At 41.4% G+C, this 14286-nt stretch overlaps 1 protein-coding gene across 3 annotated transcripts; it reads right to left on the bottom strand.

Moving 5' to 3' along the window:
• Positions 1-6739: 6739 nt before the first annotated feature.
• LOC100909936 (putative PRAME family member 24-like) lies at positions 6740-9397 on the bottom strand. Of its 3 annotated transcripts, none has more exons than XM_039092550.1 (3): positions 9104-9397; positions 8053-8646; positions 6740-7307 (listed from the first exon to the last, which is right to left on the bottom strand). In XM_039092550.1, the coding sequence occupies exons 1-3, from the start codon at positions 9388-9390 to the stop codon at positions 6740-6742; spliced, it is 1449 nt and encodes a 482-aa protein (XP_038948478.1). In that variant the 5' UTR covers positions 9391-9397. The 3 variants fall into 3 exon arrangements, with proteins under 3 accessions (XP_038948478.1, XP_038948480.1, XP_038948481.1); XM_039092552.1 differs by having other exon boundaries at positions 8053-8643; XM_039092553.1 differs by lacking the exon at positions 8053-8646.
• Positions 9398-14286: the final 4889 nt, after the last annotated feature.

The following is a 14286-nucleotide window of genomic DNA, read 5'->3' as shown; positions in this document are numbered from 1 at the left end:
GCTTCTGGGTGAAGCCTCTCAGAGGACATGTATGCTAGACTTCCATCTGTAAGTATAACAGAATATCATTAATGTAACATCAGGGGTGGTGTCTCTCATGGCATGGGTCTCACGTTGTGCCAGTCATTCGTTAGCCAGTCCCTCAATTTCTGCTCCAGACATATTTATAGTCAGGAAAATTTGTGGGTCAAGGGTTTGTGGATGAGTTTCCTCCATCAGAAGTTATCACCAGTTACAGGAGGTGCCTGGTTCATATTCCATATGCCCTATTGCACGAAGTCTTACCTAGGGTAATTCTCATGGATTCCTTGGAGTTCCCATTGTCCTGGTTTTCTTGCTCATCTCAGAGATTTTATTCCACAAACACATATTCCAGTTCTCTCTCCCTCCATCCTCCCCACACATGATCCCTCTGGTCCCTGTCCAGTCTTTCTCCCCCTCACATTTCCCTCCATCCATCTACGCCTGATGTATACTTTATTTCCCCTCCTTAGTAAGATTGATTCATCCTCTGTCGGACTTCCTTGGTAGTTTCTTTGGGGCTATGGATAACAAGGTTATCCTGTACTGTGTGGGTAATATTCACTCATGAGTGCATGCCATATTTGTCTTTCTGGGTCTGAATTTTTTCCCTCTCTAGGAGGTTTTGTTAGCAGACCCATTTGACATTGATAGCAGATTTATAGTTCTGTTTTGTTATGTGACTACAGGTCAAGAACTGCTGAAATTCACCACAGCTGCAGCTGTTCCTCACGGCACTGGTCACATTAAGTTCTTCTTGCTTTCCTGAACAGTTTTACTACATGAACACAATTTATTCCTCTTCCTGGATGGCTCAGGACTGGAGACTAATGCAGGGATATAAAGAGAAAGATGATCAATGCTCAGTGGAACTGATAACCCCTGTCATCGAGTTCAGTCACTCCCTGAGACTCCAGTGTCAGACTAACTAATGAAGAAGGAGCTGTGATGTACTCTGTCAAACATGGTGTTTTCATTGCTGTTCCTGGGGCTGCTCTGTCAAGACACAAATATGGCACATATGTCTACTACATGCATGCCATGGCTTTTGCTCTGTAGCCTGTGTCAATCTGAGTCACTGAGCAGATGTCAGACTTCTGGTCAGAGTCAGGGCCCCATGGAGTAATAAATATCCTAGTCTGGGAATATCTGCTGTTTGGTTCTAATGAGGCAGCTGGAGTTAACTGTCAACACCTTTCACACCTGAGACATGAAGTTGGTTTTTTCTTGACTCTCATAACCATAGAAAACAATTAAGATGCTGAGGGGTAAGAAGCTACATCTTCAGCAGGCATGCAGGCAACACCTGGTCTGTATATTTTTCTCAATATGTTTCAGGTTTGCTGGCAGCTCTGTAAGATCGTGCTGAGTGTCAAATAATAAGTCAGAATATACCTCCTTTGTATCTGTGCCTTTACAGACCTGTGTGTATTAGGGGCATGAAGTAAGCATTTTTGTTATAATATTGAGATTGTTTCAATCACATATCCCCTCTCTCCCAAACCTTCTTATAGATTTCTCACACTTCCCTTCAATTTCTTGGCATCTTTTTTGCTCAGTTGTTATTGCAGCCATATATGTATTTGTATATACATATAAATTAATAACTATAACCTGTTGAGTCTTAAATACAACCCTAATGGTTACCATGAATTTCTTGCTGTAGAGGGTAGAAAAGAATCAAGGAGACAAATATAATTCTTGCCAAATGGCCACTTCCCAGCATACTTTGGAGCCAACTGTGCATTTAGACTGTCCAGGTTGTAAGTGCAAACTTCCCCTCTAAAATCTCAACATTTGCTTTTCACTGTGATGCACAGATCTGTTTCTCCTTGTGGGTTCAGAGTGGTGCCTCCTCATATGGCTCAAGATACAGACCAACAAAGAGAATGTGCACAGCACTGTCATTAGAGTTGTTCCTGCTTCGTGTTTCATCCCCACCCAGCTTCCCTTCTCTCACACATGCTTCTCTTGCAGTTATCACTGCAGCTTGGAGTTCATGCACTCATGTCAGTTGTCAGCCCAAGATCATCTTTTAGTGTGCAAGTTGCACAAGGCGTTACAATGAGATGGAATTTTCAGAGAATGCTTGAGGAATACCCACAAGTGTCTCAGATATTGCACCTTCAGTCCTCCAAGAGCCTGACATGTAAACTCAGCTCTGTCTCCTTTCAATCACTAGAAATTTCATGAAACAAGACTCAAAGTGTAGCAGAGGCTCAGGAGATATGATGGTAGAGTATGGGGCTTCTGTCCATACTCCACAGTTCATTCAGCATGTGGCTCTCTATAAGGGATGTAGTAACATACTGTTGCCCTGTCAAGAAGACCTCGCATCAACTGAATGTGGGACATACTGTCTTAGGCAGGTTTCTACTTCGTAAAAAACATTATTACCCAAAGCAACTTGAGACACAATGTCTTTCCTCTTATAGCTCTCAGGATCCATTCCTTAAATAAAGGGCATCAGTGCTGGATCTCATGCCTGAATCTAGGGGATGCACTGGAATTATTTCCAAGGCAGAAGGCTATGGTGGCTTGTTCCACATGGCTTGCTTTGTCTAAGTTCTCTTACAACACAGGACCACTTACATATGGGTGGCCCTACTCACAGGGAGATGTAACCGTCAATAATCAAGGAAACATCCGTCAATAATCAAGGAAATGCCGCAACAGACTAACCTACATGTAATATGAGAGAATCATTTTCTCAGTAGAGACTCTGTTTCCCAGATAACTCTAGCCAGATCTCTACAAAGTTGATTAAACAACACTACCCTGAACAAAAACATGTTGCTATCTAGCATGTTTCCAGTGTTACCACTTTGTTTTCTGAAGTCTGCATGAACACTTAAAAAGGCACCATGTACTAGGTCATAGACATGGGAAAATTCTAACCCTACTGCACTGGCAATGGAATTTGTAGTTTGAGAGTCAGCCAGGTGGTACTGGTTTTGAAGGAATGAACTGTGATGGAGAGCATCTGAAGCTTGGCACTGTGAGAGGCCAGGAGAGGTCATTGGTGGAGGTACAGACTCAGTGGCAGTTGAAGGCCCATGTTTGAAGGGATCATACAGAAGTTGAGGTTCGGGCTCATTAAGAGGGCCTATGAGAGGCTATTGCTGAAAGGGCAGATTAGTCACATTGGAAAATCCCAGTGTGTTGTAGGTGCCAGTATCATGTGATGACGCCAAAAATTGCAGCAGCATTGAATGTAGCAAGTCAGTAAACAGCACCCTCTATGACCTCTAAATCCTCCAGCCTCCGGGTTCCTGAACTCTTTTGATTTCCTGTCCTGACTTTCTTCAGTGACTCTTCTCACTTTTACCTTACTTTGGATCCCTTTTCTATAACTGGGATGCTTTTTCTAGCCTTGATAGAAAAACACACTTTTATAAGTCGCATATATCATGGTATTCCTCTCCTTCTCTGAGGGGAAGTCCAATATACCTCCCCAAATTTCTTTGGTCATGATTTTCATTGCCACAAGAGAAACACTAAGTAAGAGAATTTCTTTGGTTCATAAGATCTACTGAACTCTATAGAATGCAACTATTAATGGACTGTGATTTTTCTGTCTTAGAACATACACATTATATTGAAGAATGATCCTTCCTTGGCTAGGAGTGCAGGTAGCAGGATGCTTTGAAGAAATCCCATGATGGAGAACAACCAATTGGCTAGTAGATGGCAGGACTGACACACAGTAAAAATGGTGCTTGCATTGTGTGTTTTCAACAAGGCTTAGGCTGAGGAGCCCCTCTTCATACCCCCATCCCCAATTCTTCCAAGCACCAACAAGGATGGTCTCTTATTGAACTTTGTTGCCTTTCTTTGGACCATTTCCCCCTAGCTGGCCTGCCTTGTTTGGCCTCAGTGGGAGAAGATGCATTTAGTCCTCAAGCAACTTGGTGTGGCCAGGAAGTGGGATACCTAGTTGGGGTGGAGACTGGGTACCTCTCCTTCTCTGGGAATCATGGGAGCAGGAAATGAGGGCAAAATGTCAGAGGGAGGAAAGGAAAGGAAAGATGTGATCAGGTGGTAAAGTGGATAAATGAATTAATGAAAACCAAATAAAATGATAAATAGTAAGCTAGGTATGTTTAACATTTAATCTTTCCCACTACAATCTGAGTAGAAACAAGGTCTCCCTGTAATAAGTTAGTGACATATTTTTTCAGGGACCACTTATAATTACAGTAAAAAATCATGAACAATACATTGTTTGGCTCTAAGAAAAGTTGTAAGAATTGTTGTTAAGTTTGGTAGCTACAGTTACTATGTACTTAGAACAGATAATTAGCAAGTGTAAATTATACAAAGAATTTTGTTTCAGTAATCCATTTCCCTATAGACATAAATGGGTAAGGTTATATTTATTTTACTTTCTTAATTCCTTCCCTCTGTAGATTTTTCTTTCTCCTTTCTTATCAATATATGCTTAAAAGTTTATACTATAAAAATCCTTCAAGTTTTTTATTATTTTGATTTTTATTTACTTAAGTTGCACATCTTTTGCTCTATTCCAGAGCAGGGATATGATGGAGTCAAGAGATAGCAGAAGGAAAGTGCTGAGGTACCCTAGGTGCCTGTCAAGAGGAAGTTCCTTGAATGTTATAATAGGCATTGAGATAAGTAGATAGAATGATATTGAATTTCTGCTCTGAAGTCTCAAGCTGAGATAACTGTTATGTATTGTTACACCCTAGTTAATGGTGTTCACAGATCCAGTGAATGGATAGGCACACACTCTATTAAGTGAAGCATATTTAGACATTTCTTGAAATGACTCAGGACATTGGTACTCTTTTGGAAGATATGTTTAGTGATTATCTAAAAAATAAACAAACATGCAAGCCATCAATATACACGTGTGCACAAAACATCTGAAATGCAACAAATTAAAGATAATGCAAAACTGGTAAGTTTTTATGCAAAACAGACAGCTGATTTCTTGTGATTATGTATCCACAAGTGCTTTTTCCATTGTCAAATATGAGCATGGAGGAATGATGGCTCAGGAACTAAGACAACAGGCTCTCCTTTCAGACAACCTGAGTTCAATCCTAGACAACCATCTGCCAGCTCACAACCATCTTAGCACTCTGATGCCTTCTCCAGTCATGAAAATGTACAGCTAAATAGCACATGAATATACATAAAATGCATATAGAAATAAATGTTGTATGTTGACAAAGTCCTCATTTCCTTTCACTCATCCTTGGTACAGGAGCTCAAACACTGGATACCACAGCAAATGAGGACACTGCTCACCAGTTGAGCTCAGTTGACACACCTGAAACTCCACATGCTCTCAGCACAGAGCCACACAACTGCAACTGATCAACACCCCCATTTTAATTAATTGGGCCATTTTTAATTTCTTTGTGAAATTGAGGGATTTTGTTTAAATATCAAGAATTCTTCAGCTAGGTGTATATTTGCCTGTGTATTATGTAGGTTTGTTTATGTGATAGTTGGTATCCACAATGGCCAGAAAAGAGGGTTTTATCGCCTGAAGCCTGAGTTCCAGTTGAGACCCACCTGATTATAAGCTCACATATCAAACTGTGGTCCTCTGCAACAGTAACATGTGCTCTTAGCCTGTGAGCAATCTCTCTCAAACTATAAGTGATTTGTTTTAGGAATAGTAAAGCATGTTTACTGAGGGCAAATCTTAGGTGAGTTCACTGGTCCCAAGGAATAAGTCCAGGGATCTGGACATACAGAGAGAAAGACAGGTTGTAGGTGAAGGGAGAAAGAAGGAGCCTGAGAGAGGTTTCTTGTTCTTTTTTGTTCTTTTGTCTTCTTGTGTACAAATAAATGTCCACATGGGTTCCAATTTAGCTGATAACTTTATTAATCCTCGAAAGAGTATGAAATGTGATATTCCTGGCATCAATGTGTTTATTTTGGCTTCTCTCCAGAGGGCATTTGTTGAGTCCTTAAATTTAGATCCATTATTCAATGTAGACAATAACAATGATATGTAAACAGAGAACTTATGACTTATGTGTTTAATAAACACAGTGTATAATAATTTTATTGATAGTTCACTAAACAGTAAGGAATTACAATGACTAGTCTGAGGGTGAATTTTTCTTAGTTTTGCAAAGAAATTGTTTAGAATAAAATTCTTTTGTAAAGCAAATGCTTTATATAGTAGAGGGACCTGCATATTATTGGACACCTTTACATACACTTAGTGTACTACATAGAGTTTGGGAGTCTGTAGGAATAATGCTCTACAGACATGTGGCTGTAGTATAAAGGGCATAGAGGATCCTGCTAGTAATCTCATGGACTCATGACATAAAGATCAAGAGTAGACAGCCAGACTGGAAAGCCTGTTTACTTTGCCCTGGATTGTCTTCTTCCATTTAGGCATCTCTGAGGGGTGCAAGGGGCCTTGTGGTGTGAATGTGCTGTATTTTCATCTTCTGTGGTCCATTTAATACTACTTCACTGGAGTTGTGTCTATGTTGCTTACTTTAACTTAAAGGTTTAGTGCACTTAACTGCTCAGCGACACCAGAGGGTTGTAAATGTAGCTGAGGAAAAGACAAGGGAAAGAAGTGCCAAGAAACCTTTTTTTTTTATATACATGTCAATTTCACACTGAATTTTTCTGCACTTGTGCAATAAAAGTGTCTTTCCATTGTGATCCCATTCAACCCAAGCCTGGTTCTTATTGAAATACAGAAGTTCTATTTCCCAATTTACTGCCAGCAACAACAAAGCCTGGGCCCATTATGATAGACACAGCGCTCACCACATGTATAACAGATTTCTGTAGCAAAGGAGATATTCTTGGGCTGCCGTATTGCCCTGAGGGTATCCATGAGCTCACGACAAAGTTGGGCAAATCTTTCCACAGAAACTTGAGCTGAGTCATCATAGCACTCCAGAGGGGCAGGGTATTGTTCCACGTTCACCGTGCTCCAGTTGGCTGTGTGCTGCAACAGGTCCTTCAGAATGGGCATGGAGAATTTGTTGCTGTAGAACTTGACCGTGGTGAGCTGAGAGAAATTTCTGAGGGCAGGTAGGAGGGCATAAAGCTGAGAGTCCTTCATCCTACAACACTGCAAATCCAGAGTCTCAAGAGTGTCTGCCACTTTCTCTAGGAAACCTCTCAGAGACATAATATCCACATCATGTAAGATCACTCCTCTCAATTCCAGATGTTTTAACTGAAAGAGGCTCTTACAGCAGGAGAAGGAATTCAACTCATTCTGTGAAATTATGTAGCAAGTAACTGAGAAGGTCTCCAAAGGCGTCATCAGGCACCTAGGGATAGAACAGGGGATCAGTTCTGGCTGATAGTGTTGTAGATATTTGGCTGGAATGTACAGAGTGGTCGAGGGAACCAAGTGCCCCATGGTGAGTTTGACTAAATGATCAAGGACATCATTTATGATGCTTCCTGTTGAAAACTGCTCAGTCATGCCCACCCCACAGTTCATGGACTGACTTCACTCTCAAACTGAAAAGCGGTTCAGCCCGTGAGTCCAGAAAGCACACACAAGAACTTCCATCCCAGTAAAGTCCTGACAGCATCTCGACATTTGCTGTGAGCTCACTGAATCTGGATTCTATTCGTCCTTCTGAAATTACCCATGTTCTCATTTACAGGCCCTCTGTCCCATGCACTCAGTGCTACTTGGGCTCTCAATGTTTTATCCAAGGGAATTGAGGGAAGATAGAAGGTTGTTCTATAGCTCAGTTTCACCCTATGCTACTGAGTCCCCCAACTCCTGGGTATGAATCCTGGTAGAATTCCAACCCACTCTTATTATCTATCTTAACTCCAGGTCAATTCTCTAATTAATGAGTGCTCATTTGAAACACTTATTTCACCTGTAAAATTAACCGGGTGTCACTCAGTATACATGAAAATAGGACACAAATCCTGAGTCTTATGTGTCTCTGAATGTTTGTTCCTAGTGACTGCTGACAGCATACACCACTAATCCTTAAGGTAAGAGAGACAGATTTGCTTTGGGAGCTGAACTAGCTCTTCATTCTTACTTACCCTAGGACTTGACTCATGTGATCTCTAAGAAAATGGGGGCAAAACATACTGAGATGCTGGAGACAATTGAATTTGGAGAACTGAGAAATAAACTTCTTGATACACTTGGCTTCTCTGTCTCCTGTTTCATTGTGATTAGAGGAGATCATCCCTTTCAGGGGTTCCAGGAAGACTTTGCGGAGATTTCTCATCTGTCCAAAGTAGGGAGCAAAATGTGCCAGCTCTAACAGTGTCCACTCAGTATGCAGTTCAAATTCTGTGATATGCTGTGGATCAAAAACATTCAAGATCTCTCTGATAACATGGACCGGCAGATCCCAGATCGTCATCTTTGTACAGCAGAAATATAGGGAGCCCTTTCTCTCCTGGGCCCACTTTAAGAAGCATGCTCGTTCTTCCTCAAGGCAAGAAAAGATGGACAGTTCAACTATGACCTTCACACGTTGCCTCCTCAGTGCATATCTGGGAAAGAACTTTGCTTCTTGCTTTTCCTCCAAGTTCTCTGCTGAATGGCTGCTGTCCTCTGCTCCAGTCCATATATTCCAGAAGTTATGGTGCACATTTCTCAGATCGAGGACCTGTAGTTTTGTCCTCCTGTTGGTGAAACATATGAACCTCATGAGACTCTGAATCAGCTTTTAATACATATATCTAAACTCAACTCTCCCCTATTGAGAGGTATGTTGTTTAAGCACCTGATATCCAAACTGGATTCAGGCATGCTCCAGATCCTTTCCCAGACTTATGTGCACTTGATTACTTTTATTTCACTAATGTAAACCTTACTTTTAATTAGTCACATTATTAGTGGTTGTGGGAATGCTAGGTATAGGCTCATTCTACTGTGAGGCTATATTTACTCTAGTACATATTCAACTATAATCCATATTCAACTATCCTTAGTTTAAGTAAATTGCTTTCAAGAACCATGTATCCCTGCATGATGATGAGATCAAAAATTCCTGATCCAAGTATAACCAAGCCAATCACCTTGACAATCTCTACTGTGCAGTTCGTGTGCTCTCTTATACAGTACATAGTTATTCCTTACCTTGGGTGAAACTTTCTTGTCAGTCGCATGTCTACTCCATCTAGCAGAGCCTTCATGGTTTCCCCATTAGGTGTCTTCATCAATGCCCCCACAGGGAGACAGGGAAAAGGCCAAGCTGCTACCATTTCCTTCACGAGGTTGATGTGTCTGCCCTCGAATGCCTCCTTGAACAGTGCTGGGAAGAGCATAGTAGGCAGCTCCCCAAGACAGGCTATGGCCATGGCCTCATTTCTTAGCAGAGTCTGCCTTGCCAGCTTCTGGAGTGTGGGTGGGGTATGCCCACTCATCTTCTAAGGTCTCCAGTCAGAAAGCTCCTGGGGAAGGAGTCAAAAAAGAATGCACTTTCAAGAAAAATTTATAAAACTTCCTCACAATCACAGCAATGATGAAGCTACTGCTCTGGCAATGGTAGAAATATCATTTTTCCTCTTCATCCTAAATTGGTCATGTAAAGAAAGACTCCCACACTGGCAATGTGGGAGATTTTTGATCCCTCAAATGGGTATATAATTTTCTGGTCAAAAGATTTTAAGTATGACACTTCCGTTTAAAAAACGGAAGAACGGAAAGAGAATTGATTGCCCAGACATATGGGCATTCTGAGACTGCAGGGCAGGAGAGACTGCCCACCTTTGCCTGCATGTCAGACCCAAGAGGAAACTGTATAGGGCCTCTGGGAACAGGAAGACAGGGGCACTCAAGTTGCAGGAGCCCTGCAGTCCAACCTGTGCCGGGATCTGAAGGGACCCAGTCAAACAACTCCCTGTACCCAAATCCCATAGGAAGAAGAGCTAGAACTTCAGAGGGGCATATACACCTCGAAAAACAGAAGAGACTACTCTCTGCCCACATTTCTGACTCTAGAGGAAAACACCTAGCACCATCTGGGCCTCCTATGCACAGGGACAGAGGAGAAGGTAGGGCAGGCCTTCAGGTTGCTGACCTCAAGAAGAGCTGAAACCCAGCCCCGAGGAATGACTTCAGACCCAAGACCAGAGGTAAGACCAACTTTTTTACTCCAATTGACCTGCTTGGTGGACTCAGGACACACAAAGGCAAAATTACTCTGGGACAGGACACTTCCAATTTTTAGCTAGCACCGGATCCTCCCTGATCACAGCCTAGAGCTCCCTGATCCAAAACCCCATGGGAGAGACAGCTGCCGCTCAGACGTGTGGGCAATCCTGAGACTGAAGGGCCTGAGATACTGCCAGTACCGCCCACCTTTGTCCACATCCCAAGAGGCAACTGTATAGGGCCTCTGGGAACAAGAAGATAAGAGCACTCAAGCTGCAGGAGCTTGGCAGTCCAGACTGTGCCTGGATCTGAAGGGACCTGGTCAAACAACACCTTGCACCCAAATCCCGTAGAAGGGAGAGCTAGACCTTCAGAGGGGCAGACACAACTGGGAAACCAGAGGAGGCTACTCTCTGCCCACATTTCTGACTCAAGAGGAAAACACCTAGCGTCATTTGAGCACCCTGTCCACAGAGACCCGGGAAAGGTGGAGCAGGCCCTTCTGGTTGCTGCCCTCAAGGAGAGCTGAAACCGAGACCAAGGAGCGACTTCAGGCACCAGACCAGAGGTAAGACCAACTTTTCTGCTTCAAGTGACCTGCCTGGTGGACTCAGGACACACACTCACAGGAACAGCTGAGAGCCAGTAGACAGGAACGACAACACGCCTGAAAGCAGAACACTCTGTCCCCATAACTGGCTGAAAGAAAACAGGAAAACAGGTCTCCAGCACTCCTGACACACAGGCCTATAGGAACATTCTAGCCACTGTCAGAAATAGCATAACAAGGTAACACCAGAGACAACCTAATGGTGAGAGGCAAGCCCAGGAACCCAAGCAACAAAAACCAAGACTACATGGCATCATCGGAGCCTAATTCTCCCACCAAAGCGAACACTGAATATCCAAACACACCAGAAAAGAAAGATGTAGATTTAAAGTCACATTTGATCATGATGCTGGAGGACATCAAGAAAGATATAGAAACTTTTTTAGAGAAATGCAGGAAAACACAAATAAACAAGTAGAAGCCCTTAGAAAGGGAACACAAAAATCCCTGAAAGAATTACAGGAAAACACAAACAAGTGAAGGAATTAAAAATGGAAATAGGAGCAAAAAAGAAAGCACCAAGGGAGACAACCCTGGATATAGAAAGCCGAAAAAAAGAGACAAGGAGCTGTAGATACAAGCATCCCTAACAGAGTACAAGAGATAGAAGAGAGAATCTCAGGAGCAGAAGATTCCACAGAAATCAGCAGCTCTGAGTGCTTGCAGAAAGAAACAGGAGAAAGCATATATCAACAGCTTGAGAGCACATGTAAAAGCTCTAAAACAAAAAGAAACAAATACACACAGGAGGAGTAGAAGGCAGGATATAATCAAACTAAGAGCTGAAATCAACCAAGTAGAAACAAAAAGGACTATACAAAGAATCAGCAGAACCAAAAGCTAGTTCTTTGAGAAAAAAAAAAAACCAAGATAGATAAACCCTTAGCCAGACTAACCAGGGGACACAGAGAGTGTGGTGTCCAAATTGACAAAATCAGAAATGAAAAGGGAGAAATAACAACAGAGTCAGAGGATATTCAAAAAATCATCAGTTCCTATGACAAAAGCCTATATTCAACAAAATACCAGGCACCAAAGTTAAATCAGGAACACAGAAACCATTTAAACCACCAGATAACTCCTACAGAAATAGAAGCAGTCATTATAAGTCTCCCAACCAAAAAGAGCACAGGTCCACATCAGTTCAGTGCAGAATTCTATCAGACCTTCAAAGAAGACTTCATACCAATACTATCCAAACTATTCCACAAAATTGAAACAGACTGAGGGCTACCAAATTCCTTCTATGAAGTCACAATTACTCTTCTACAAAAATCACACAAAGACCCAACAAAGAAAGAGAACTTCAGACCAATTTCCCTTATGAATATTGATGCAAAATACTCAATAAAATTTTAGCAAACCGAATCCAAGAGCACATCAAACCAATCATCCATCATGATCAAGTAGGCTTCATCCCAGGTATGCAGGGGTGGTTTAATATACAGAAAACCGTCAACATAGTCCACTATATAAACAAACTGAAAGATAAAAACCACGTGATCATTTCATTAGATGCTGAGGAAGCATTTGAAAAAATTCAACACACCTTCATGATAAGTCCTGGGAAGATCAGGAATACAAGGCCCATACCTAGAGCATAGTAAAAGCCATACACAGCAAAGCAGTAGCTAACATTAAACTAAGTGGAGAGAAATTTAAAGCAATCCAACTGAAATCAGGGACTAGACAAGGCTCCCACTCTCTCCCTACTTATTTAATATAGTTCTCGAAGTTCTAGCCAGACCAATCCAACAAAAAAAGGAGATCAAAGGAATACAGATTGGAAAGGAAAAAAATGAAAATATCACTATTTGCAGATGATTTGATAGTGTATTTAAGTGATCCCAAAAGTTCCACCAGAGAACTACTAAACCTGATAAAAACTTTCAGCAAAGTGGCTGAGTATAAAATTAACTCAAATAAATCAGTAGCCTTCCTCTACACAAAAGAGAAACAAGCTGAGAAAAAAATTAGGAAATGACACCCTTCATAATAGTCCCAAATAATATAAAATACCTTGGTGTGACTTTAACCAAGCAAGTGAAAGATCTGCATTGTAAGAACTTCAGGCCTCTGAAGAAGGAAATTGAAGAAGTACTCAGAAGATGGAAAGATCTCCTATGCTCATGAATTGGCAGGATTAATATAGTTAAAATGTCCATTTTTAGGGGTTGGGGATTTAGCTCAGTGGTAGAGCACTTGCCTAGCAAGCACAAGGCCCTGGGTTCGGTCCCCAGCTCCAAAAAAAAAAATGTCCATTTTTATCAAAAGCTATCTACAGATTCAATGCAATCCCCATCAAAATTTCAAACCAATTCTTCATAGAGTTAGACAGAACAATTTGCACATTCATATGGAATAACAAAAACCCAAGATAGCTAAAACTATCCTCAAAAATAACAGGACTTCAGGGGGAACCACTATCCCTGTACTCAAGAAATATTACAGAGCAACAGTGATAAAAAGCTGTATGGTATTGGTATAGAGACAGGCAGAGAGACCAGTGGAATAGAATTGAAGACCCAGAAATGAACCCACACACCTCTGGTTACTTGATTTTTGACAAAGTGGCGAAAACAATCCAATGGAAAAAAGATAGTCTTTTCAGCAAATGGTGCTGGTTCAACTGGAAGTCAACATGTAGAATAATGCTGATTGATCCATTCTTATCACCCTGTACAAAGTTTAAATCCAAATGGAACAAGGACATCCATATCAAACCAGATATGCTCAAACTAATAGAAGAAAAATGGGGAAGAGTCTCGAACACATGGGCACTGGAGAAAATTTCCTGAACAAACACCAATGGCTTATGCTCTAAGATCCAGAATCGACAGGTGGGATCTCATAAAAGTACAAAGCTTCTGTAAGGCAAAGGACACTGTTGTTAGGACAAAATGGCAACCAACAGATTGGGAAAATATCTTTACCAACCGTACAACTGATAGAGGTCTTATATCCAATATATACAAACAACTCATAAAGGTAGGTTGCCAGAAAACAAGTAATCCTATTAAAATGGGGTTCAGAGCTAAACAAATAATTCACAGCTGAGGAATGTCAAATGGCTGAGAAGCACCTAAAGAAATGTTCAACATCTTTAGTCATAAGGGAAATGCTAATGAAAACAACCCTGAGATTCCACCTCACACCAGTGAGAATGGGTAAGATAAAACCCCTGGTGACAGCAAATGCTGGCGAGGATGTGGAGAGATAGGAACACTCCTCTGTCGTTGGTAGGATTTCAGACTGGTACAACCATTCTGGAAATCAGTCTGGAGGTTCCTTAGAAAATTGGATATTTCACTACTTGAGGACCCCATTATATCTCTCTTGGGCATATACCCAAAAGGTGCTCCAACAAATAACAAAGACACATGCTCCACTATGTTTATAGTAGCCTTATTTATAATAGCCAGAAGCTAGTAAGAACCCTGGTGCCCTTCAACAGAGGAATGGATACAGAAAATGTGGTACATCTACACAATGGAATACTACTTAGTTATCAAAAAACAATGACTTTATGAAATTCATAGGCAAATGGATGGAACTG

The sequence above is a fragment of the Rattus norvegicus genome, chromosome 14, assembly GCF_036323735.1.
Source record: "Rattus norvegicus strain BN/NHsdMcwi chromosome 14, GRCr8, whole genome shotgun sequence".
In the NCBI taxonomy this organism is placed as follows: domain Eukaryota; kingdom Metazoa; phylum Chordata; class Mammalia; order Rodentia; family Muridae; genus Rattus; species Rattus norvegicus.
The sequence above is the reverse complement of the archived record's forward strand: the minus strand, read 5'-3'. Positions and strand labels throughout refer to the sequence as shown.

Excerpts from the sequence above, each read along its gene's own strand:
- LOC100909936 (XM_039092550.1), bottom strand. The coding sequence starts at position 9,390 with ATGAGTGGGCATACCCCACCCACACTCCAGAAGCTGGCAAGGCAGACT. Across the intron at positions 8,647-9,103 it reads ACAAGAAAGTTTCACCCAAG|GAGGACAAAACTACAGGTCC; the intron begins GTAAGGAATAAC and ends TTTCACCAACAG. Across the intron at positions 7,308-8,052 it reads CACATGAGTCAAGTCCTAGG|GTGCCTGATGACGCCTTTGG; the intron begins GTAAGTAAGAAT and ends TTCTATCCCTAG.